A 21240-nucleotide genomic window follows, 5' to 3' on the forward strand; every position below is an offset into this window, starting at 1 on the left:
CCCTAGACACACACACACACACACACACAGGCACTCTGGCCATGATCCATGCATCCCTTTCCCAAGCTCATCACAGGCACTCGATCGAGTACATCAACACACGTACACACACAACTTTCCTGCTTTCGTTGTTTACCTTCCTTGTCCAGTGTCTCTCCAAAGGATCCTCTTTCTCCTTCAGTTAGATTAATGACTGAAAAAAATACAAAAAAAACGTTGTGTGCATGTTTGTGTGTTAGATGGGGGTGGGAGGAGTGGGTGTTCTGTGCCCATGCATATGTGCACGTTTATCTTTAGCCTTCATGCGTCTATGTGTATGTAAGTACGGCACATGGCTTCCTCCCTCCCCCCTTTCCTTCCTCTCCTCCCTCCACCCCATTCCAGTCTGCATGGAATATTTCCAGCTGCTATAATGGTGAGGTCTGTTACTGCATTCAGCCCCAGTTGACCAGGGCCAAGCCCTCACTCAGCAGTCCACTAAGAGTTCTGTTTGTCCTAAATACTAAAACAAATGTTCAGAAGAAGTGATTAGGATTATGGCTCCTAATTGCTTAGGTATGTCCCTCTGTAATTTGTGTTGATTTTGGGGTGAATTTGCCTCTACTTTCTCTGTGTCCATTTTTCTCCTCGCTGCTCATAAATGGTCAAAGACCCTCTTATGTGAGATTATATAATGTCTCAAGAAGCTTTTTTCAGGCTGTTTGGCTTCATATGTGTAAAGCCCTTCATCCTCCTCCCTCCCCATATCCCCCCCACACACACACTCTCACCTCCTCTCCTGGTCATTTCTCTCCTCCCCACTTCCTCCTGTGCTCTGCCGTTTTCTTCACACACCTCCACACTATTCGTCATCCTTACCTAGGACTCACACTCTTTCTATTGGCCCTTCAAACTTTAAATCAAGATTGGCCACAGGGCAATAAGGGGTGGGAGTGGGGCCCGTTTTTTTCTGGGACTTATGGAGTTGTGAGTGTATGCGTGAATGTGTGTGTGTGTTTGTGTAGGGGTTTTTGGGCTGCATCCCCCCCCCTACTAGCCCACCTGAATGCCTTCTTTGTAGCCCGATCCTTTATAAACCCAAACGTGGCCGCCGGCTACTCTTGCACACCTCAACCTTCAGTGCACACACACTCACACATACATTCAAACCACTGCTATCCACCATTACCACGGTCGCCGTCATCATGAGAGCCAGGGTGAGAGCGTTGCTGCTGGTGCTAGCGGCCGGCGTGTGTGTGTCGCACGCACAGAACAACAATAGCAACGACAACAAGCAGCCGGCGGCGCAGCAGCAGCAACCGCGTAGCATCTGGGACGACCCCATCAGGTTCAACACCAAAGCCAAGGATGCCTGCACCATGGTGGTGTCCGGCGCAGGGGACTACACCCGCCTTAGAGTGTCCTGCAAGGGTCCCAGCCAGGGCCAGAGCCAGGGGCGTTCTTACTACTGTGATTTCCAGGGCAAGCCTAACCTCTGCCGCGCCTACAACACCAACCCTCGCCACTACTTCACCCAGCTGATGTGGGACATGCGCAAGCAGAACCATGCGTGCCAGGGACCCAAAGTCTTCCGCCCCCAGATGTGTAAGAAGTACCCTGAGGAAGCCCACATGACCTTCCTGGCATCCTGGCCCAAAACCACCACCCCTAAGCCTGCCAAACCCGCCGTGGAGCGCAAACCCATTACCTCCCAGTCCAAGCCTGCTGCCACCAAGGCCTCCCCAGCCCAGCCCAAGCCCCAGCCTGCCAAGCCCCAGCCTGCCAAGCCCCAGCCTGGCAAGGGCCCTGTCAAGAAGCCCACAGTCAAGCCTGGGAAGACCACCACCAAGCCCACGGAGCAGCCCGACGCCAAGGCATCCCGCCTGGCACAGGAGTACTGCTGGAAGAGCTTCAAAGGGATCTGCACCTACTTCATCAGCTGGTTCCAGAACTAATGGAACACAAGAACACATGCAGAACACATGCAGAACACAGGTAGGCAGAACACAGGTAGGCAGAACACAGGTAGGCAGAACACAGGTATGTGTCAGAGCAAGGGAGAATCATGTCATAAAGACTTGGTGAAAGACGCAGAGCAGGGGAGGAGACACTGGTAGAGATATGGAGAGGGAGAGAACAGAGGGATGGATGAAGGAAGCGACCGAGAATGGAATTTGGGTTGTAAAAGGTAAACTGGATTGTGTGAGAAAGAGGGAGTCGGGAATGGCACAGAGCTCTGCAGGTTGAAGTTTGAGACATCTGTATGGTGGGGGTGGTATCGGGAGTGTAAACTACTTAGCTGAATGATAGATTTAAAGTAGACCCATGGTATGAGATTTTGGAACACTGATAGTTTACTGAGGCATTCATTCACAGCCTCACCAGTGCAGCAAACTACAGATAGTTCTACTGTTGAGTTCAGGGAAGTTGTCAACATTGGATTTAGAATTTTCTCTCACTCTCTATTTTTCTCTCTTTCTCTTCTCTCCTACCTTTGAACTGCATCACAAAGACTGTTGATGAATATGTTGTTTCTGTATTGTTTATTTTGATTTTAATATAAAGTTTACTTGAAAGCACCAGTAAAAATATAAGATCCTATTACTAGTTGAATGTACTGAGGCTACTCTCTCTTTCTCACGCAGCAGGGTTTGTAACTTCATCGACAGAGAGTAACACCAGCTAACATGAGGGCGTGGGGTGGTGGTGTGTGGAGGGCCGGGGAGCACAGCCCTGTGTCCACAAGCCCTCCTACTCACCTCAAACACCCCAAAACAACCAACTGCAGTAGATCACAATCTAACGTCTGTTCAACGTTTTAGTGTGTTGTTGTTTCTCTTTGTTTCTGCTCATTCACCACATCTCTTTGTACATGAATCATCAAATAAATACTGTGACACACACAAACACAGACACACAGATAACAGTAGATATGAGACTTGTGATTTTATTTGTATATTCTGTAATATTCCCACGTCATGTCACGCTAACACACATAATCTGAAAACATGGAGAATAAACTAAAAAAGTGAGCAATAAAGTTTAAGATACAAAATTGTGAACAAAATAAAGTTAGAATGGGGACTTTTTCTCCTGTATCCTCAACTTGTCCTGCCTTGTTTCAATTGTGTATTTTTTTTCTCATGCATATTATTAAATTTTTATTTAAGCCCCTTTTTGCTTTTAACAGTGCCTTCTTGGTATAACAGTCGCACTTTGTCTCAACTACCACGGTAAGATTAATTATCTATGCATAGGTAGCCTATCTCAAACTACAGTTAGCATGTGAAAGCTAAGTCACAGAGCGTGTCGCCCCCTAAAACTTTGCTATTACTGCGAAATCTCAAATATGAAAGCAGAGAGGTTTGTAGGCAGGCTCCAACGGTACGGTTGGTAGTGTGCGCTCTAAAATCCCGACTTCAGGATAGGCTGCAAGGGCTGAATATTTAAGCAGTCGTACATACAACTGAATTAATTAGTGATATAATAATTTACAGTGGCAGATCTTTTGGAGACAATATACAATTCTAATATAATTTACATTATAGTAGCCTAAACAGGCAAATATTTTATAGCAGAATGGAATACATATAAAGGACTTATTTGTTTGATGACACAGTGGTTTCTAATTATCGGACATTAATGTGGAACAGGTGTAAATCAGAAATGGCAGGAAGACATAGCGTCCAGATTTGTTTTAAAATGTACGTTACCTGATTGCATGTTGGAACCTGCGAGGTCGTAAACTAATACAATAAGACAGGACTCGAAACTGTAACCTAGCTACATCTCAGTTTAGAATGACTGAACAGTTCATAACAACTTGCACATGCTTCGTTTTGGGCGGATGTTAAGCAGTCTGTAAGTATTTTTTATAATCTTACAATGTAGCATGCCATTAGAATTGTATAAAGAAAATTATAGTCAATACAAGTACAATTGGTCTTATGAAGGAGAAACAGTTTGTCAGATTTATGACTTTGCCAATTTCCCTCTGTACCAATGTTCACCACTTGGAAGCGCTGCACTGCCAAGAACGCAAGCAGGCAGCTGGTGTTCAGTTCTCAGAAGCAAAATATTACGTTTGACAGTAGACTCAGACTGGCAGGAATTCAGTTATTTGTCCCCTTCCCCTACATCTTCTTCGATACTCTCACAGTTATCTTAATCCAAATATCTCCCCCCTCCTTTCTCTCTCTCTCTCTCTCTCTCTCTCTCTCTCTCTCTCTCTCTCTCTCTCTCTCTCTCTCTCTCTCTCTCTCTCACTCACACTCACTCACTCACTTACTCACTCACTCACTCACTCACTCACTCTCTCACTCTGAGTTAGAACGCAAATCCTGATCGTAGCGTAAGTATTTCTGGAACACATTTAGGCCTCTGCGGTCAACTTCAAGCACTTCCGCACACATGCAACCGCTCAGCTTTAGAGAACATGGGCTCGGGTCTCAGAGTGATTAAGGTATACCCCGCAGCCATACATCGTTACGCGCGAGCCCACACACACGCATGTGTGAGTGGCTTGGTTCATAAGCCACGCCTCCACCTAAAAACGGCTGCATTCCTCAAGTTGCCATGGGGATCCTAGATTTGGGAATAAAGAGAAAAACTGGGATGAGGAGAGAAAAAACAAAGGGGGAGATATTTAGGAGTAGAGGTGATAAAAGACGAGAGACCCCCCCTGCACACACACTCCCTTTGGTCAGAATAGGGTCAAGGCATTTTTTTTGCATGTTTTACTCCAATAGCTTTAAACTAATGCAAGTGTAATTAAACACTCAATTATACGCTCCTAAATCCACTCCATTGAAACTAAGCACTACTGCACCTGAGGCGCGTGTGTGTGTAGGCGTGTGTTTGTGACGCTCTTTGTAGGGAGACTGGACGTGTCATGTCAGGCTTTAAACCACCAGCAAAGAAAATCCTTCTTTGATTCTCGCGCGCACTAGGAAAACATCTAGAGCGCGTACATTGTATTTTGTGTGTGTGCGCGTGTGTTTAGAGCGGGAAAGATGGGCGTGTTGCAGGATCTATAAATACTAGATGCGTGCTACACACAAGAGCCACAACATCGTACTTTACGCACGTGGAAACCCTGTTATTGTCGGTAAGTAAAGCATCCTAAATGCTCCAGAATAATGCAGAGTATATCTTTTTGTCAAACGTGTCCTTTCTAGAACATCAATGTTTAATACATTTTAATTTGTGTTTGATAGTGCTAGATGGAACAAAATCCACGCATTGTGGGATAAGCCACTCAAGCACATGGCATACACAACTTTTTAAAATAGATGATATTTATCTCTTTTCATAGGTCACTTAATTTCCGTACAAAATGCTGTTCTTGAGGACCCTCGCGCTCTGGTTGTTCGTAGCTTGCCTCGCTCAGCAGGTCTTAGTGTCTATTGGCAAAGGGGATGGAAAGGGACGCAAAGGCAAAGGAGGCAGCGAAAAATCAGAGCAATCCCCCAACGCTGCGCCAAGCAGGACGGAGAGGGCCGCGACAAAAGGAAAATTTTCCACTAAGGATAAACTGCAGTGTACATGGGCAGTGAGTGGCAAGGAAACAGTTACGTTAGCGGTTACTTGCAAGAACCCCGAAGCGCAAGTTACCGGAGGACTCACTGAATTAAGATGCGACTACAACGCGAAACCCACTACCTGTCCAGGATTCGGTACCAATCCAGCGGGCTACTGGAAGCAGGTTGCTCGCGCGCTAAAAAAGTTGCAGCGAAAGCTTTGCCAGGATGAACGTGCACTGGTTAAAGCAGGCATGTGCAAGCGCGCTACTCCGGATGCGCACTTCAAACTGGACATCGGCTCGATTCATTCCGCAGCTCGCCAGCCTAGCGACACAATGAGCCCCCAGAAGATTCCCCGTACCAACGCCATGGCTACCACAACCACTGCGCCACCGGCGAGGCACAGCAAAGGTAGCTCATGTACGGAGCGCGTGGACCAGCAGAAGCTCGCGGAGGAATATTGCAGTAACTCATGGGCGAGCCTGTGCACTTTCTTTTTCTCCATGTTGCAAAGCGGAGACTGTTAAGTGCGTGCGTGTGGACCAGACTAAAGTCATTCCGAGATTAATTGACAGTTTCATTGACTTGTGGGGAATTAGTATCCTGGTTAATTTTTTGGGTAGCTGCGCTGTTTATGTAGCCCCAAGAACACTTGAGAAGGCATAACTATAATAACCAGTAAATCGATGTAATAAGAACTCCACTGTTGGCTACTATATCATGATCAACAACTATTCTCAAATCATACTGTTGCTGCAAATACACATATACTGTATTTATTTTTCGAAAATAAATGTTTTCTATTTATTCAAGTTGTTTCTTTATGTTAGCCTGACTCAGATACTTATGTACCATATAGTTGCAAAGGATTTTGAGGGGTGTATTTTGATACAGAGCGTGTTTGTGTTAGCCCGTTTAAGATGGGTACCGGGAGTTACTTTACTCGCGCGCTCAAAAATGAGGTAGAAACATGCTCTGGTAAAGTCGACAAAATGTGTGTGTGTGTGTGTGAGAGAGAGCGTGTGTGTCTATACTTGTATGTGTGTGTGTGACTGTGGTTCTTTGTGTGTGAGTGTGTGTCTGTTTGATTTGGATATAGCCGACCATTATGTCCCGCATAGGTATGAAAGACCAAACACTTCGTGACAGACTTCCCAAAGACTATCCCACTCACATAAACACACGCGCACACACACGCACACACACACGTACACTACATATTCAGTGGAGGCCTCTAAGGAGAGCAACAATAGTCTTATCCTCTCTCCCCTCTCCTTTTGTCTCTTCCAGACAAGCAGTTGTTAAGATGACATACTTTTGGGAAAGGGTGCGTCACATGGGATTGGTTTACAGATAAGGGTGTGTGTGTGTGTGTGTGGAAGTGTTGGAGAGAGTATTATGTTTGCTGGTTAGTTGAGGTATAATCAGGTGAGAACATCTTGTAGCTGTAAATATAACACACTCTCCCACATGGACACACACAGATGTGTTGCACACACACACAGATGTGTTGCACACACACACATGTACGCACAAACGCTGTGTAGGTTAGCGACCAGATGTAAGGGTATATAAGGGTACATCTCCTGTTTCCTCCTACACTCTCTAATTACTTTCACAGAGACGGCAACCAGCTGTGTTATGAACACACACACACTCACACAAAGAGGTACTCACACATGGATCCACAAAGATCCACAAATACACACAGGAGAGCTGTTAAGAGTTATATAAGAGCTGTATAAGGTTGTGGCTTCTGTTTGAATATATAGGGTATGAGTACCATAGTCAGTGTGTCTGGTTGTCTGTGTTTGTAAAAACACATACTCACTCACACATACACTTTAGTTTCCTTCCTCTCTATGAATTTCACTCTTTGAAGACTGACATTAAGTTGTCAGCACTTCATCAGACAGAAAGGAAGTTGTTCAAGGGAAAGGTCACAGGTGAGAAATGGACATGTGACCTCTGCCCTTCGTGCTCTCCCTGGGCCTGTTCCATTCAGTCACGCCCTTCACTCTGTCTGTCGACCTTGAACACTCAAAGCAAATGCACTGTGTGTGTGTGATCTTTGAAAAGTGTCTTACGGGAACAGTTTCTTCTTTGCAGAGTAGAATGACAGAAGGACAATCGCTTCACAGAGAGGGAAACTACTCTTAATTCCTAAACTTTTTTTGTGAGCACATGCCTTTGAACTTTTTCTTCTCTCTGTCTCCTAGTTTCTCGTTCCCCCTCTCTCTTTCTCTGTAGTTAAATCAGTCCTGCCACATTCCATTATCTTCCTCTCTGCCCCCTCTTCCAAAGACATGGAAGTGTGTGTGTGTGTGTGAGAGTGAGTGAGTGTGTGTGTGTGTGTGAGAGTGAGTGAGTGTGTGTGTGAGTGTGTGTGTGACAGTGTGTGTGTGAGCGTGCCATCTAGGGTCCTTTGCAGCAGGAGCTTGTAGTTTAAACAAATGACTCTCTTCTGGAGAGGAGGCAAATCTTAAGCCAAATGTAAGTTTAGCAGATACAGTTTACATTTTTGTGTGTGTGTGTGTTTAAGCTGCTATAATTCACTGATTCCATATCATTATCAGGTGGTTGGCTTTGGAATGTTCTAAGAAGCAGTGTCAAGTCAGAGAAGTATCGGTTTGACACACACACTCATGTATTGGATCCAAATCAACAGAGCTACATATGCACAAGAAAAATAATATTACCGTGGGAGGTTTTGACTGGAGGAAAATATATATCATCATAACTTGCCTGATTGCTCTTTTGAGGATTAACTATATTTAGAGGTCATGGTAAGGGTTTGGGTACTGGTTAATGTTAGGGCAGCACTGTGAAGGTTAGGGTACGGACAAGGTCACATTATATACACCTAAAGCCCAAATCAAAAGAACTATTGCTGCAAAACGTTGATTGATCAGCAGATTTGTATCTCAATCTGATGTAGGACATCTGTTTAATTCCCATGTTAACAACATTTGTTCTACGACCAGCTACATACAGCCTGCGTCCAGACAATATGCAGCAGGACGTTTAGACATGCACATATGGTGCATGGTTTCACGAAAATGTGTCAAAGCCCAGAACCCCCCAGTGTTTCCCTCTGGAGTGGGCCAAGGGGCATTCCCATGACAGTCCTATGGAATTCCATCTTTCTGGTCTTTTCCGACAGCCGCCAACTCACCACCTGTCCCATCCGGATATGAACTCCCCCAAGCCCTCTTTCCTTCACTTGTCTTTGTCTTCTTCCGTTCTCTCGCTTTGTAGGATCAGACTTGTAGGGAGCTGCAAGTCTCTTCATGTTCTTTCACAGAGAGAGGAAATGTCCAGATCCTCTTAACAAAACATCTACACACACACAAGACCATTATGTGATTAGATTGCACACTTCTCCCAGCGTCTTTTGTGGCCTCATGTCTTCTCCCCGACAAGTACAAACACGATGTGATGAACGGCAGAGCCATCGATATCAAATGTTGCATGTTTGTTCCTGCATGCGTGTTAGAGACAGAGAAAGGAAAACACAACGAGAATAGCAATGACGAATGCGAGAATAAGAGAAAGAAAGAATGTGCAAGGATGAATGAAAGAGTATTTGTGAAAGTTTGACGTGCCACAAGTGCCTGTCGGACCTTGCAACAGATTAGTCTGGCCAGACAAGCTGAACCTCCTGTTTATTATGACAGTATAGGCATAACCCAAGTATTAGTGAAGTAGAACAGGCTGCAGTCACCATCCTCAGCAACCAATCTCTTGACTGTGCTCACCCTAGCTGTGGATTTACTGTTTGATGGCTATGGTAGGTTGTATTTTTTAGAAATTTGCTAAGAAAATGTCTAAGATCTTGTTTTCACTTTGTCATTATGAGTAATTGAGTTTAGATTAATGGGCAAAAACAATTTTGTCAATTTACAATTATACTTACAACATATAAAATAAAACCTTAAAGTAAAAGAGTATGAATACTTTCTGAAGCCACTGTATGTTGATAGTGTGTGGCTATCTATTAAGATAAAGCTCAATCTGTTAAAGGAACTTGAAGAAAAACGTCAGCTTGAATCAATTCAGATTATTGATTGTGTGAAGTTAATCGGCTCAGGTCAGGGCTGGTGGAGTGGGGGCTAGGGGCTTTGGAGTGGAAGGAAATAAGACTTCAAAACAAAATTCAGTGACCTCATCATTACCGAAGTGTAAAGTGTGACCTGCAAAGATGACCTATTGCCTCTCTCGTACACACGCACACACACACACACAAACACACACACACACACAGAGCGGTAGGAGGAGTTAGAGGTATTGTTCTTCCCGTGGCTCGATGTGGCCTGACCCCATGCCCTGCTGGTTGCCCACAGTTATTGGCTGGCTGTAACAATCGCGGAAACAATCAAGGGCAATGGCCTCTGCAACAACAAATGACAGTTAGGGACTCCGTTTAGAGTTCAAGTTCAGAGTAACAGGAACTGAGGTGACTGAACACACACGCACATACACACACACACACACACACACACACACACAGGAAATGCCGCCCACGTTATCATGGAACCATAAGGAACCTACATTATCTAAAATCTATGGTAAACATTAGTTAGATAGTTGATGAATAATCAACCATTCACTGTAACTCATTCACTTCCTAGTTAGTTATGAAGAGTTATGAACTTATATCAGACACACATTTCTGGATATATATGTACAGCCTTGTGTTACGAAGAAGCCTTCTCACTGGTGAATCTCCACTGACAAGCAGTTTAATGAAAAAATCAGGCTTTTGTTTTTGTCTGTTAGTCTAGTAGTGAAGCTAATGTGGTGTCCTTTATCCTTCAGGATAAAAACTGGGTATAAACTGGCTGTACTACACTAATACTAAATACTAATATCTATATCTTATATGCAGCTTTCACTTTGAGATCTTATAAAGGATCCCAACAATCAAAGGCTTAACATTGTGTGTGAGATCTGAAGTTTGAGAACTACTGTATCTGGGTACTCACAAACATGACCACATGACCACAAGGTGTTTACCTTACAGTCTCTGGTGTTTACCCAAAGCAATATGGAAAGATTTGTATCATGGGCTAGGACACAACCTTTCTTGACACTATTGGCACAGGTGTGTGTATGTATGTTTGAGGCGTGGGCACTAAAGAATAATGTGGCAGCCAGTAATACTCCCTCACCCAAAGGACATCCTGTTGGTCTATTACACTGTCATTCGTGCTGAAACATGTCGCCATGAACACACACACACATCAGTTCACAGCTGAATAGGATTTCTGCTTTTCTATATTTGAATGCGGTCTCTCTATTCCCAGACACATTATTGTACTGCTACTGCAAAACCAAAAACCTTTCATTATTGCAAACATCATTGATGCACTTATGGGTAGACACAATATATGTGTATATATATATATATATATATATACATACTATTTCTATTATAGTACTGAAGAGCGTGTAATGCAAATCATCTGGTGATTTTAAAAGCTAATTTAGTGAGTGTTTCTAATCAGAGACATGGTTAGCCTCCCCGTGTTCCATTCATAGTGTTTTAGCTTCCCCTAGTGGACAGAGTGTGTCAATGCACATTATCACATTAACTCTACATCTGAACTTCATTGTCTGTTCTAATGCTCTTAGATCTCTCTCTCCATATGATGATTCACATAAAAGTTAGTTAAAACACATCGTAGAGGTTCTATTAACTCTGTGGAAAGTGACTGAGTAAAACGAGAATTAGGTGTGTGAGATTGCAGTTCAGTTGTGGAGTTGAAGACACAGAAATAAATACATTTAGAGACACCATGTTGATTGCAACATTTATTTTCGCTGTGGAATGTTCTTTGATGTGGACCTTAGAAACAGTACAAAACACTAAGCTAAGACTAAATAATGCCTGAGAGCACCAACTTCATGTTAATCATGTTAAGCATATTAGTGGGTTAAAAGCTTCATGTAAGAGTCATTACTAACTGGATTAGCTACCTTGGAGTTGGATATCAAATTATTTTGGGCTAAAGACGTGGAAGGACATCGTCCCATTCACAGCCAATCACAAAGCTTTGTTGTGGCTTCTCTATTGGATGACAGGTGATTGACAGCCAGTGGGGCTACTCAGAGCAGAAGCATTTTGAGGACCCTCCAGATGGTTAGGTTCACCTACATGGTTATGCATCGTCCCCGCCACAGAGCAGAAGCAGGGTCTTGCGGTAGTCACCAGAGGTGTCACCCTGTAACACACACAGCCAGACAGTGTGAGTTTCTGCGTGTGCATTCACATGGCACAGTGTGTGTGTGTGTGTGTGTGTGTGAGAGAGAGCAGATTTGTGAGACTGTGATCTTGTGTGTGCAAGTGTGTACCTTGATCATGGAGTGAAGAGAGCAGGCAAACATCTTCCTGTACTCTGCTCTGATGTCCATCATGTCCACCTCGCTACGAGACACCATCACCCTCATCAGGGTCTGGTCTTCAGTTCCTGCCCCCTGGGACACACACACATACCGTGTGTTTCATAAAGCTCATACAAACATATATGACAACACATTAAGTATTGTTCTTTTTGTCAGATTTTCAAGCACTAACATGTCTACTTACCGTCATATAGTGCTGCTATTGATTGATCTGCTTACCTTTAAGGAGTTGTAGAGAGTCTCAGCAAAGTAGGCTGGCACACTCCTAGCACACCTCACTACAGGTTAGAGATGGACGAAGATGATGTGAGGAGAGAGAATTAGTAGTACTACTTTAGAATGTCTGTATAAGAGATACAGTGTGTGTGTGTGAGCAGTCCTAGCACATTTGGTGCCCTAGGCAAGGTTTACCCCCCCCCCCCCTCCCCGCTCAGGCGCCAACCACAACGTGGACATATGACGTGCCGTGGTTGGCGCCATCTGCTGGTCGTGCGTTTGAAACTCAAGGACAGCGGGAGGGTTAATTTAGTTGGATACACAATTTAGTTGGAAATTGCATCACTTGGGAAATTGCATCATGCCGCCCTAGGCGGCTGCCTATGTCGCCTACAGCAAGGACCGGCACTGTGTGTGAGTGAGGTTGTGTGTCTTACCCACGGCCAGCAACAGGTTCTCCAGGTTTCCAGAAGTTTCTCTTTTGATGCTCTCCTCAATCTGATACCCCGAAAGCTTCATATAGGCATCAAACACTGCAACACAGACACACCTTCAATATTTGACTCACCTGCATTATCCCTCCCCCCTCCCTCCCTCCCACCCACACACACACCTTTCCTCAGGTGCTCTGCACTCCTGTTTCCCAGGATGGTGACAAATTCCTGCTCATCAGTGCCAAATTTCTTCTCTCCAGCCTGGAACAGGGCCTTAAACCAAACACACAGCGTCATCTTACAGGCGATAAGGACGAGTGACTGCAGATATAAATATTCCCTCGACTAAGCTGAAAATGTTCAACTGCAATAACATAATCACGACACTATGGATCCCAACTCACTTGGATGAATTTCTATTCTTCCTTAATTCCCATCTCTCTTTCTCATGCATTCCAAGTGAAAGTGAAATTTCTGTGAAATTCTTACATGTGATGGTCACACATTTATGGGCAAAACATTGCTCAATGGGGCCATAGAGACAGCAGTGCAGTCTGGAGTCTGACCCATATCTCAGAAAACCTACTATTTACATCCACACTTACTTGAGCATCAGCCTCCACATTCCCCTGCTGTACTCCCTGTTGCCTGCTGGCCTGTGAAGAAAAATAAGTTGTTAGACTAGAGGAGAGGACGAGGAGATGGGATGAGGATGGGAGAGAAGACAAGGGAAGGGGAGAGGAAGGGAGGAAAGAGGAGGAGGGGAAAGAGGAGGAGAGGTCAACTATACCTGGAGCAGAATGACCAGCAGCCTTTGGAAGTGACCTGAGGTATCTCCTGCTATGTCCTTCTCCAGGTCATGGTCATACTCTGAAACAAACACACACGTTCTCATTCTCGGCATGCCATGATCCTTTAGGGGAATGACATGGGACGTGTGGGATTACCTTGTTTATAGGCAGCATTAATTTCCTTAACCTGCTGGCAAGTTCTGGAGGCCAGGATCTCTATCAGCACTGTCTCATCTGTCCCAGCCCCCTGGAGGGCAGAGGGCAGAGGTTGAAGGTCCCACCTGTCTGTTTCTGTCTGTCTGTCTGTCTGTCTGTCTGTCTGTCTGTCTGTCTGTTTCTGCCTGTATGTCTGTATGTCTGTATGTCTGTTTCTGCCTGCATGTCTGTCTGCCTGCCTGCCTGTCTGTTTCTGCCTGTATGTCTGTATGTCTGTATGTCTGTATGTCTGTTTCTGCCTGCATGTCTGTCTGCCTGCCTGCCTGTCTGTTTCTGCCTGTATGTCTGTCTGTCTGTTTCTGTCTGTCTGTCTGTCTGTCTGTCTGTATGTATGTATGTATGTATGTCTGTCTGTTTCTGCCTGTATGTCTGTATGTCTGTCTGTCTGTTTCTGTCTGTCTGTCTGTATGTCTGTCTGTCTGTTTCTGTCTGTCTGTCTGTCTGTTTCTGCCTGCATGTCTGTCTGCCTGCCTGCCTGTCTGTTTCTGCCTGCCTGTCTGTCTGTCCATCTCTTATTGATCCAGTCAACCATGTACCTTGATGGCATCGTGTAGAGACTTGACATCATAGGCGAGGGGTGCGGTCATGAGAGCAACGATGAGAGTCTCAAACTTTCCCCCCAGTTCTCCCTTCAGATCACTGATCAGGTCCTGGAGGGGGGAGAGGGGAGGGAGAGAGAGAGTGAGAGACAGAGAGAGATAGAAAGAAAGAGGGATACATGTGGGTTGGGTTGATGTATAAAAAGGGGTGCTAAGACTTTGTTTCTACTTATAGTGTTGTTGTGTTAAGGTATGTGCAGGTTGATAGACTTCTGTCCAAAAGGTGTGGTTGCATTGGGGCTCTGGTGTGCAGGATCGTCTAACGGTTGCCTTGTGGTCGGGTTGCAGCGTGGTTATGTTGAGCCCTCACCTTGCCGTGGAGGGTCTTGTAGGAAGCTTTGATCTGCTGCCTCTGGCTGTTGCTACGGGACACCACCAACTGCAGGATCGCGTCCTCGTCCGTTCCTACAGCAACAACTCAGGTTACCTCTTCCACCCCCAGGCAACGGCAACCATAGTAACAGTCTCTGTGTGTTAGTACGCTGCATGTTCTAGAAGATATGTGGCTCTGGTGAGGTGAAAGACAGACTCCTTAAAGACAGCCTCACTCACTGGCTCCTCTACAATATCCACAGGGAAACACTGTGGACCGATTAACACTCAAACACATCCTTTACAACATCCAATAAAATAGAAGTCACACTCACACACTCAAAAACACATATTCAACACACACACACTCACCAATCCCTTTCATGGCCTTGTACAGAACCTCAGCATCTGCGTTGGCGTTGAAGTTGCCGCTGGATTTCACAGTTCCTCTGCCGGCCTATCAGAGCAGCACAACAGAGGTGGATGATAGGTAAAGCAGTTTAATCCTGTTATCTCCATCTGCTGTTTCCAGAGGCAACATACACCAATATAGATAAAAGTAATATCATGGTTATTTCAGCCAGATAAGAAAAGCCTGACAAGTGTTCGCTGTTATTGGTGTGGTAAAATGTTTTATTGTCCTAATTGGGGAAGCAGCAGGGTGATAAAAACAATGCCAGATGTTAGATAAAGTTGTTGGACAAATTGTACATAATGCTCACATAAATAGAAAGATCTGTAATGCAGCTTTATAAACTGTTTCTAAGCTACGTAAAAGGACATCATCTCTCCCTGTTCTAAAGTGGCTGGAAAAATGTAAATCACTAAAGAGGGTGGTGGTTACCATGGGTGTGTGTGTCTGTTCCATAGAGCCATATTCTTCAACAACACCAAATAGGCATCCATTGCACCACTCAGCTCACTCAACTCAATAACTGAACACACACAAGCAAGCACACACATTCACACCCACGCTCTTTATCCAGTCATGTTGCTGGAGATGGTAGGATGGGGCAAGTACATTTATAAGTATAAAGTATTTTAACTACAATACAGCCTCATAATACTGCTACAGTGCAATAAGCTTCTTAGCTGGAATAGCTGGCGTATTTGGTGGTGGTCTTTATTACATGTAGGAAGCATTGTTTAAAGTGGAAAACCACAGGAATGCTTTGACAGTGAGCTGACTGAGCCCAATAGAATTCCAATTCTATCTTCTGGAATCCCCAAAACAAGCCGTTATAACAACCAGGATTCTGTCTGTCATTGTCAGAAACGTCATACCAAATCAAACTCTCCTGAAAATCTCCCTCTCACACACAGATACAGAAACACACCCACAGATGCAGACACACACACACACACACACACACACACACACAGGACTCAGCACCACGAGCTATCTGAGATCTAATCAAGATGCCATTGAGACAAATTGAATAACAGAAGTGTAGAGTACACCACCTTATCCACCTGGAACAAAGCTCAACCCTATTCACCACAACCTCACTCTCTGTCCTGACTACAACATTACACTGGCCACCTTAGTTAAGCCAGTACAGTTGTAAGTAAAATATTTCACAGCCCCTAGCCCCTCTCTTTTTCTGTTTGTTTCCAGAAAGGCAAGTCAAGACACAGCTGATACAAACGAGGGGGAGGCAGGGAGCACAAGTGATGAAATGAGAGGGGGCCATTGTAAGAGTGAGTGTTGAAAAAGTAAAAAAAAAGAAAGTATTTTAGAAAGTATTAATAGGAAACATTAGAAAGGGTCAGCAGAGAATGAGGTACCACCACACACACCCTATCTGACGGCTTTCTCCCTACTGTATTTAAATAATCTGGAGAACAAGCCTAGCCACACCCCTCCCACATTTATGGTTTGTCGTTGCTATGGACACACTCAGTCTTTCCAGCCCAGGTTGACCCCAGACTAGAGGATGGGCTCATGGCAGCTCGGATTCATCCCTCAGTAAGTTAGCTTGACCTGAGCAGGATGAACAGAGCTTGACTCTGCTTAAACTGTTCCAGAGAGTTTGCTCATTCTCATGTCGTATATATAGCAGATTAAACAGTTTACTTTCAACAGATGCCTTGAAATTCAAACCTTAAGTGAACTTCAACTTCCTCTTTTGGTCTCTCTGTCTCTGAGGAAGGAGACAGAGTCTGGTTGCCAGGAGAATGATAGCATTATGCCTTTAGGTAAACATGTAACACATCCAGCCTGTTTACTGGTGGCTCCTCCCAGGCTGTGTATTTGCATGTGGTTGTGTTGGTGTGAGTGAGTGAGTGAAAGGTAAAGAGAGAGTTTACATTTTTTATTAAGCAGAAGGAAAAATATGTGATCCCTGAGATAAGTGTGAGAAAAACAGACAACTAGATAAAGTGAGAAAGAATAAAGAGGCAGGGTGGAGGACACAGCCGGGATGGAGAAAAAACCACGATTATGAGTCATTGAGCTTCCCCAAAAGCAGCCCCTCAGCTCTGAACACGTGCACAAAACGAGATGAACTGTGCCCGTTAAAGCAGCAAAGTCCTTTTCCTGAGTTAACATAACGTTACATGAACGTTAAATGAAAGGGACTGATCTAGTGGTCAACGCCATAGAGATAGCCTACATTTTTGTTTAATTCTCAGGAAGGAAATGGATTACTCTCTGTCTAACTAAAGTAGGCATAATCAATGATTCATGTTTTCCATACGGCCTTTACTCACAGATAATACAAATTATTATTTAATGGAGAAGTGAGGGCGTTACCATGGATTGAGTTACACAGGCGCAAACGAAATGGAAAGCGATTTCATAAATAAATGATTTTTTTTTATCATTTTCTTCAACTTGTACTATAACAACAGCTTATGAAACTTCACGTTAATAAGTGTTTGACAGCTTACCATGTTGAAAGTAGACTTCAGTTTGATTCCAGACCGGAGAGAGATAAGTCTGTGAGGGAAATACATTCACATTATGATCGAAAATTAGATATTCACTTTATCCAAGTTTGAAATAGCTAGGTTGACTATTAGATACAAAGATAGCCTACCATTTGAATGTGTATGGCATAATTAACATGTCTGCAGCCAGGTAACACACAAATACTCGAAGACAAAATAGGACTTTATTCAACATAGATGTAACGTTAATCTTTGTCTAAAAAGTGAGATCGAAACTTACCGGAGGCACTGACGAAACTGTTACAGCACGGGATTTACAGTGAACAATCTATGAAGAGAGAGGGACAGCTCCGGTGCAGAGTAGCCTATTGAGTTTAGGTGGAGTTGTAATTCTTGGAAAATCTAACTCCAACAGTACTGTCTAAACGGGCCACACCCAGATGACTAACCTCCTCGCTCACAGCACAGCAACCTGGCAGTCTGGGAAATTGTGTTTTTAGGTCATAGGCTCAACCCGAATTGGAAAGTATATTGTATTTGAGCTTTTAAAGCTACAAATTGTAACATTAATTGCAACGAACGTATATTATTCACTGCATATGGTTACAGGAAAACTTTCATAACAACATATTAAGATATTACATTGAACTCACGCCAAATCACATCATGACATCGAATTTCTTTAAACCGTTAACATGACCCCTTACAAACATTATGCCACAATAGTATCACTTGATTCACTTGTTGAGTGCACAACTTTTCCTTTGGTTCTATGGTGTGAATTAAATCAAATATTTAGAAAGTATTTACAAGACCTTTTTTGAGCCGGGCTCAGCGTCTGGTTATGGAGCATCGTAGCTCTCGTAGGAGAAACCAGATTAGCACAGCCAATAGGCTGACCAGACAGGCAAACAGACACAGGTATGTCCCTAGACTCCACCCCCAGCCCAATGCCAGGGGTGGCACGCCAGGGACCCCAGTGAAATGCATGAGGTCAAAAAAGGGCCAGGGACAAATCAGAGGGCACTGGACAGAGGCTTTTCTTTCCCAGTCAAATTTCACTTGTAAAGATGTCTGTCCAAAAAATGTGCCTATAAATTGATTTCTGTAGATGTTGTGGAAATGTCCTGTCAACCTATAATTCCAGGATTAACAATTGTGAAACAACCTGGTTGCAGAGGTTATTCTTGGTCTCTACCTCTTTGTCTTTCGGGCCGTGCTGTGTTGACCTAAACCTGTGTGAAAACACACATGCAGATTGCAGCAGAGGGGTAATCGAACAAAAGATAAGGTTCATATAGTTCTGTGAGAGGAAGACGTCCTTTCCCTTCCAAGTTCTATCGTTCTATCGTCTTGAAGAGTAGTTAAAAATCCCCAAATGTGTTTTTCAGAACAACAGTTTGTATGCTCAGGAGTAAACCCTGCCCTCTCCCCCATCACGAAACACCTTGAAGGTCCACTTCAGAAATGCAGAATCCCCCAAGTAAAGAATCCTTCTTTACTGTCTGGTCTGGACACCAAGACTGCATAGTGCCGAGAAAAAGGTAGATACACACGCGCACGCACACACACACACACACTCTTACTAACACATGCCTATTTGACCAGAGGGCACAGGCTATTTCAAATCAATAAGACACCTATCATCATCATCTGATTACAACCGATATCTTCACCACATTCATCCTCATTACTGGAAATGTACCAATGTACGGAATTGTCTTTTATCAGTTTCTTTATGACCTTGTGAGACTAATGAAGAAACAGTTTATGGACAAGCTGTTTAGGTCCAATTATGTCCTGTGTAAGATGTGTGACAGATGTGTAGACATTGAACACATGCGCGAGAGGGCACATTTGAACCCTAACAAATGCTTTTTTTTTCAAAGGCGGACGTTTTAGCAGTTTTTTCCACACATTTTGTAGGCTATTTAATCATGAGGTAAAACAACATCTGGACAGTTCGTTCGAAGTACCCGAACCCCCCTGTCTACGGGCATGTCTGTAGTGCTGTTATGTTCAGTGCCTTGCTCAGTGACATAGCCTAATTGTAGGGTCTGGGGCTCATTTCCTGGTTGAAGCAACTTCTGTGTTGCTTACGGTCTGCGCACCAGCCGCTAAACTCACAACAGCACCTTTATATATTGCTGCTCAGCACTATTACCGCCACCTGCTGGCATCGATCTGCCACAATGGCTATAACTAATTTATACCAGCAGTATACTATGTAATGAATAATTTGTAAACAGTAGCGTTATGCCAGTACTCTACAGTAGGCTAAATTGAATGTGATTCCTCGATGTTATTAAGATTTGAATGATAAAATGTTTTCCAGTGCAATGCATATCACTTAATGGTTATTTGGGTAGGGCTTGTTTATTGTTCCAAACGTTTCCAAATATTACTACTCCACGCATGCCTTTTTGTTTCGTAGCTGGTAACAGAGCATTTGCATCCCAGAACCAGGAGAGGGCGCCTTTGTGCCTTTTTCAGAGATGATTTTGACATAATTTATGTAGGCTAGGCGTATGCACACGCGTAAGGTCAGCTGCTCAGAGACCCCAAATACTGCGGAGAGAAAGGCACTTCAACCGCGCAGACCGTTTCCACAGTGATCTTATCTCGAAGTCATTAGACAAGTAGAGCTACTCGAACTAAAGAGAGCATGTCTCCTATGCCTTTTTACGATGTGCCGGTCGGCGACACATCACCATGACAACTCAACCTACTGCAATGATGCGTTTTCCAGATAGTTACGAGGGAGATTAGTTTGGGGAATTACTTTTGGTTTGTTGATTTCCTGGAAACAGGGTAAAGTTATCAAACATGTATTCTTAGAAAATACTTGCGAAACTTGAATGTCTGGTTTGAGAGTATGCACAGACAGAGGTGCTGTCGTTGTAAGCCATGTGAGCTTCGCCTTACACATTTTACAGTTATTGCTATACAGTACTGTAGGCTGTTGTTCTCTGGGCAAATCAAAGCAGTCCCCCCTAGAAAGGAAGGAAGGAAGTCACGTTATTTGACAGGTGCCAGTAAAAGTGGGTTCGAGCCGGTGGCATAGTGAAGCAGAAATCCCAAGTCTCCCGGAAGTTGAGACTTGGGGGGGGGGGGGGGGGGGGGCACAATAGAATCCTTCAGAAGGGTAGCTAGCTGGGTGGCAGTCAGTAATGTATCTGTGCAGTTTTTGAATGTGTTTTCTATGTCCTTCTGTAATTGGGTGTGCTTTGCCTTCGGCAAGGGCACAACCTTTGTTCTCTCACATATATATTATTATTATTCTTTTTATTCTTTCGCCCCCCTAAAACTCAGTCAATATTTGGCCTAATTAGACAACCTATTTGTCAAAAGTTTCGTCTTGGTAGCGATTGAGTTGCTTCTATTGGGATTTACGTTCCGTTGTATGGTTTAAGTGGAATCTTTTTGTGGCGAAAAGTGAAGCTAACGGTGGCTAACTTGCTAGCCACAGTCAATGACGCTACTTACGTCACTAACGTCACGAAAACTCGCGTGACTACCTCTAGCAGAACATTAGTTTAGCAGCTCGTTAACTTCTGGGAGATAGCTAAGATAAGCTAACTGCTTTACTGCAAGGCAGCTGCAGAAACGCCTCAAGCTAAGAGGCCAGGGTGATAACTATTTACTAATTTTACTTTGTGATATGACACACAATTGTGACGTGTAATGTACAATATAAGCTGATTTTATTAAGGAAGTACATCTACTTTCGGAAGTATTAGCATCATGACATTAGCCTCTGTTGCCCGCGCAACACATACTACTTCATTGCCACAGCCTACATTTTGTCAATCTGTTCATGAAAATAATTAATTTCAGCCTAAACAGTACAACGGAACGTTAAATCCAATTCAAC

General features: G+C 43.9%; 3 protein-coding genes across 3 annotated transcripts; 2 read left to right on the plus strand and 1 right to left on the minus strand.

Moving 5' to 3' along the window:
• The first annotated feature begins 1184 nt into the window (after positions 1–1184).
• Positions 1185–3078, plus strand: LOC136956965 (fibroblast growth factor-binding protein 2-like). Its single transcript, XM_067251029.1, has 2 exons — positions 1185–1974; positions 2625–3078. The coding sequence occupies exon 1, from the start codon at positions 1185–1187 to the stop codon at positions 1932–1934; it is 750 nt and encodes a 249-aa protein (XP_067107130.1). The 3' UTR covers positions 1935–1974; positions 2625–3078.
• A 1970-nt stretch (positions 3079–5048) lies between these two features.
• Positions 5049–6309, plus strand: LOC136956820 (fibroblast growth factor-binding protein 1-like). The gene is made up of 2 exons (XM_067250821.1): positions 5049–5086; positions 5294–6309. Exon 2 carries the CDS (start codon positions 5315–5317, stop codon positions 6026–6028), a length of 714 nt encoding a protein of 237 aa, XP_067106922.1. The 5' UTR covers positions 5049–5086; positions 5294–5314; the 3' UTR covers positions 6029–6309.
• Positions 6310–11302: 4993 nt separating this feature from the next.
• Positions 11303–17784, minus strand: anxa5b (annexin A5b). The gene is made up of 13 exons (XM_067250357.1): positions 17647–17784; positions 17367–17415; positions 14847–14931; positions 14473–14567; positions 14100–14213; positions 13504–13594; positions 13347–13426; positions 13162–13212; positions 12736–12829; positions 12560–12655; positions 12126–12184; positions 11856–11978; positions 11303–11725 (listed from the first exon to the last, which is right to left on the minus strand). The coding sequence occupies exons 2-13, from the start codon at positions 17367–17369 to the stop codon at positions 11663–11665; spliced, it is 954 nt and encodes a 317-aa protein (XP_067106458.1). The 5' UTR covers positions 17370–17415; positions 17647–17784; the 3' UTR covers positions 11303–11662.
• Positions 17785–21240: the final 3456 nt, after the last annotated feature.

Source organism: Osmerus mordax, chromosome 14 (genome assembly GCF_038355195.1).
Source record: "Osmerus mordax isolate fOsmMor3 chromosome 14, fOsmMor3.pri, whole genome shotgun sequence".
Taxonomy (NCBI): domain Eukaryota; kingdom Metazoa; phylum Chordata; class Actinopteri; order Osmeriformes; family Osmeridae; genus Osmerus; species Osmerus mordax.

Coding starts and splice junctions, on each gene's coding strand:
- LOC136956965 (XM_067251029.1), top strand. CDS start 1,185: ATGAGAGCCAGGGTGAGAGCGTTGCTGCTGGTGCTAGCGGCCGGCGTG.
- LOC136956820 (XM_067250821.1), top strand. CDS start 5,315: ATGCTGTTCTTGAGGACCCTCGCGCTCTGGTTGTTCGTAGCTTGCCTC.
- anxa5b (XM_067250357.1), bottom strand. Junction 14,568..14,846: donor CAAGGCCATGAAAGGGATTG/GTGAGTGTGTGT, acceptor TTGTTGCTGTAG/GAACGGACGAGGACGCGATC. Junction 13,595..14,099: donor CTCTACACGATGCCATCAAG/GTACATGGTTGA, acceptor TCTGCCCTCCAG/GGGGCTGGGACAGATGAGAC.